Below are 4,363 nucleotides of genomic sequence, written 5' to 3' on the forward strand. Positions count from 1 at the left end.
GAACTGCCCTTGAGAAGGGAGCAGGGGAGGGACGTCTGGAGCTGCTCCTCACCCCATCTTTGTGCGTAGCAAAAGCAGAGGAAAACTAGTGTCACTACCTGCCTGCACCTATGTGCCGGTGCTAAAGCCGACTTCGCGGACGAAGCAAACCTGCTCCGCTTCTGATTTCCCCGAGCCCGCCGAGGTCAGGCGCCTGTCGGGGCAGGGACGAGCTTCCCCGGGTTTGTAGTTACAATGGGGCTTTCTGTAACTTGCACGATCCATCAGCCTATTTTACATGCACGCTTAACCTTAGCCTCCAAATTAGCCATGCTAATTAACCCACCCCTAAATCATCAGCAGAATAACTTAATTGTTTTGTGAGATAAGGAAAAAGAAAACAACAGCGACTCTTCAAGCCTTTGTCACTGGGCTGTATTGGAAAGCACCAAAGGGAGGAGACGGGGTGGGTGCGAGCAGCCGGAGCGTGGCCGTGCCTGCTCTCCTCCGCTGAGCCGAAGTGCTCCTTGCCCCGGGTCTGCTCTGGGCAGCAGTGGGCAAAGCTCTGACACGCACCTATTTATTTTTCCTTCCATGGTTGGCTTAATAAATTAAGGAAAAAAAACCCCAAACCCAAAACAAAACCAGCTTGTAGAACTCCAACTCCAGGAACTTTAGGCACCTGAGCGCATCAGAGAGGTGGCTTGGATAAAACCTTAGATAAAATACTCTTCTTTCTCTTTGGATGGAGCATCCTCCATCTGCACCGACATGTTGGTCTCTGCCGCCGGCTGCTCGTAGGTGAGGTAGCTGCCTTTGTTTCTGTACAGGTAGATGATGATCACCACCAGGACCGTCAGCAGGGTGAGGAACACCAGGGTGATGACAACTACCAGGGAGAAGGCAGAGAGAGGAGCAGGGTTTAGCCCCAAGTGGTCGGTACCCGAGCTGCTCCTCGGTAAATGGGGTGGATCCGGCAAGGAGAGCCCCTACCTGCGATGACCACGGTGTTGGCTTCCTCGTGGAGAGGTGGGGTGTGAGCCTTCTTCAGGAAGGGGGTTGTCAGCTCTTCTTCATCAAACCAGGAGAGAGGGAGAGAGGAGAAGGTCAACAAGGCTGGTCCCGACCCGGGTCAGAGCCAGGCTTAGCTGGACGGGGCACACGCTGGCCCCGGGCAAGGTCTTGCCGGGGATTATACGGCACGAACAGTCCGGCAAAGCTTGTCCCGGGGTGCTCACCTGCAGTCAGAGGGGGCTGGTCTCCTTCCATCGCATCAGCTCCTTCCAGACGAAGGTCTGGGGTCCTTCAGAACTACCAAAAAAAAAAAAGAATAAAGGTGATAAATTCACACGCAACACCCTGAAGGGCAGAGCCGCGAGGGGGGATGCAGGCGGTCATGCAGCACTAATCAAAGCAAAGATTTTTATTCGGGCTGATGGAGAGGAGCGGGCTGGGGCATGCCGGGTTTGCAGGGAGGCAGCGAAGCTAGCAAAGGCAGGAGAAAAAAACCCAGCCACCGACTCTGCAATTCGCGCTCAAACTTTGAGAGCTTCAAATTGCCCGTAAATCCTTGCAAATCCTCCGATCAGGGTCCCGAGGTTGATGCCGCAGCCGTAATGTTTTGCCTGCAAAAAGCAGCCGGACCAGCAGCCGCTAAATCGACCTTGGTGGCTCTCCCCGAGGTGGATGGACAACCTTTGTAACCCCCCCCGAAAATGTGTTCTGCAATGGCTCCGGTGCTCGGGCACAAGTGACTCAGCGGCTCTGCGGCGACGTGCCGCTAGATGTCAGGAGGAAATAAAATTTAATTTTTTATTTTTTTTTTTAAAAAGAGGAAATTTAGCTGCGGGAGCATGGACGCGGGCCAGGAGTAGGGAGCTGGGAGTGCGGCCGTGCCGTTCTGTCAGGATGCATCTCACGAGGACGGGGCGACGCAAACCCTGCCAGCGACCGCCTGGATTTTGGAAAGCGGGATAAATTTCTCAGGATCCAGCCCTGCCCTGGTTGTCCCACCATGCCCTTGTGACTCACAGCGCTGTCGGGTGTTTGCAAAACATCTCTTTACAACAGCAGGTTTTGCTTTCGAGTGCTACCAGAGTGCAAACATTTGGGCTTACAGAGTCACAGGAATTTGGGAAAACAATTTTCCCCTTTCCCAGCAGCGTGCACGGACTGTCGTGGGACCCCTGTCCCACCGGCTGGGGACCGGGACCCCAAGTCTCTCACAGCTCCCCCTGAGAACGACATCTTCCTCCCAGACTCAAGCTCAGGCTGGCACGAGCCACCAACTCATTAAACCCGGCTTTGTTTTAAACCCAGCTTTGCATTAAACAGTTTTGCTTTAAACCCAGCTTTGCATTAAACTTGGCTTTGCATTAAACCCAGCTTTGCATTAAATACAGCTTTGCTTTAAACTCAGCTTTGCTTTAAACCCAGCTTTGCTTTCATCCCAGCTTTGCTTTAATCCCAGCTTTGCGTTAAGCCCAGCTTTGCATTAAACACAGCTTTGCTTTAAAGCTCATCGGGCTCCTCCGCCGGCGATGTCTGGGCATCAGGGAGCTACATGCGCTTTCCAAACCCAACCGCCACCTTCCCACGGAGCAGCAGCCGCTGCTTGGGTGGCTTTGGAGCAAAAAAATGGGTAAAATTTCCCCCCAAACTAAGATTGGGATTTAAGGGAAAAGAGGAAAAGGCGCTGCTTGATGGAAAGGGAGCTGGGTGCAATCCGGGTGCCTCGGGGAGAGGGCTCCTTGGGAACCGTTCGGCATTGCCAGTGGGGGACACAAACCCACAGCACCTGTAATATGGAGTCCTGGGACCCACTAAAATTTAAACCAAATTTTAGCTGGGAGAAAGACTTGCTTCAGCATCAAAATGTCGGTGCTCATGAAAGCGAAGCTCCCCAGGGGAGGGATGCTCCTCCCCGACACCCCCTCATCGCTCCTGCCTTGGCATCACGGGAAGGAGCTCCCCAAAAACCAACCGGGAAGGAGTCCCGTGCTCCACGGCACGGAAAACCGTGGGGTATTTTGCAGCGCCAGAGTTACCTCGCCAGGGTTGGGATCCAGCCGCCGCACGGTCGGAGCCTCCGGGCGTCCGCCGTGGCCGTGCCGGGGGCCTGACGGAGAGAGGGGGTGACTCACTTCCCCAGCACGCTAGATCCGTACGGATCTCCATGGGGTTTTTTTTTAAAGCAACGCAGGGGTTGTAAAAAAAAAAAAAAACAACAAACCCAACCATAATCTTCCTCATTCTTGCTCTCGGGCCAAGTTACTTAAGAGCCGTTCCCACAGCGAAATCCTCCCCGCCCTGCAGCTTTGCTCCCAAAAAGCTTCGCCGAGTGCCGTCGGGGATGCTCAGTGGCGCCGTCGCAGCCCCTCATTCCCATTCCCGTTCCCATTCCCGACGGATGGAAGACGGGATGAGCCACCCATCCCCGCAGCCTGCTCGCCCCCATTTCTCCTCCATCACCCTGGGACGGGTCCCCCTGGGAGCAGTGTTTTGCTCTCCCCTGCGCCCTGCTCAGCTTTCCCACTGGGTTTTCTGCTTTCTGCCTCTCGCCGTAGCAGGATCAGGCCCTTGCCCTTCCCGCCTGCCTGAAATCCAGCTGGAAAACACCCGGCCGAGAGCCGACATTTCGGCTTCTCCCCAGAAAACCAGCCACACTTCAGCGTCCCTCGTGGCACGACTCCCGTTGCCTCCCGGTGCAAATCCACGTGCCCGATGCAGCCAAACCCCTCCAAACCTCCCGGGAAAGGGTGAATTTTTTTTTGGGGGGGGTCACCCCAGGAGCCACGTCACGCCCCCCACCCCAGCTCTTACCTGCGCCCGCTTGTGCCGGGGCGAGCGGCTGCCGGCACCATGTGCGGCTCCGAATCTCGCCCAGGCGAAGGCGTTGCCCTTTTCCTGCCTCACCTTTCCAGTCTGGCTGCAATGATGATAAAATCCCAGAAATACCTCCTCCGTTAACCCCTCGCTCGCTGGCGAGCCAGCCCATCACCGGGCATCGGGGCGGCGACGCAAGCTCTTGCACCGGGGCAGCAATTGGCAACGGGGTTTTGCTTCAATATGGGGGAATTTGGCAGAACAGGGGAAGTAAAATCAGGGGTGGGGTTTTTTTTTTTTGTTTTGTTTTTTTTTTTTTGCATGGCAGCACATTTTCTGGGAGCCGGCGAAACCGGATTGACGCCTTTTTCCTGAGTCACAGTGGCACTGGGTGCCAGGGGAGAACAGGGTGACGGACCCCTCCTGCACCCAGCTTCGGCTGCCGAAAACCTGCAGGTGGGGACCCCCCGGCACTCCCTGTGGCCCCCCCAGCCCAGCCAGCGCTGGGCTTTTGCAGGATGGTGATTTGGCCCTCGCCGGCATCTTCGCCCTCCTCTCA

The 4,363-nt window shown here is 55.8% G+C and overlaps 1 protein-coding gene across 9 annotated transcripts; it reads right to left on the minus strand.

The window, feature by feature from the left end:
* Positions 1-397: 397 nt before the first annotated feature.
* On the minus strand, positions 398-4,019 carry SMAGP (small cell adhesion glycoprotein). Of its 9 annotated transcripts, none has more exons than XM_049819590.1 (4): positions 3,895-3,992; positions 1,218-1,290; positions 973-1,047; positions 398-868 (listed from the first exon to the last, which is right to left on the minus strand). In XM_049819590.1, the coding sequence occupies exons 2-4, from the start codon at positions 1,246-1,248 to the stop codon at positions 696-698; spliced, it is 279 nt and encodes a 92-aa protein (XP_049675547.1). In that variant the 5' UTR covers positions 1,249-1,290; positions 3,895-3,992; the 3' UTR covers positions 398-695. The 9 variants fall into 9 exon arrangements, with proteins under 9 accessions (XP_049675547.1, XP_049675543.1, XP_049675546.1 ...); XM_049819586.1 differs by having other exon boundaries at positions 973-1,050; XM_049819589.1 differs by lacking the exon at positions 3,895-3,992 and adding an exon at positions 3,802-3,891.
* Positions 4,020-4,363: the final 344 nt, after the last annotated feature.

This window comes from Accipiter gentilis, chromosome 16 (assembly GCF_929443795.1).
Source record: "Accipiter gentilis chromosome 16, bAccGen1.1, whole genome shotgun sequence".
In the NCBI taxonomy this organism is placed as follows: Eukaryota; Metazoa; Chordata; class Aves; order Accipitriformes; family Accipitridae; genus Astur; species Astur gentilis.

Excerpts from the sequence above, each read along its gene's own strand:
- SMAGP (XM_049819582.1), bottom strand. The coding sequence starts at position 3,976 with ATGGGCTGGCTCGCCAGCGAGCGAGGGGTTAACGGAGGAGGTATTTCT. Across the intron at positions 3,098-3,801 it reads CCCGGCACAAGCGGGCGCAG|GCCCCCGGCACGGCCACGGC; the intron begins GTAAGAGCTGGG and ends TCTCTCCGTCAG.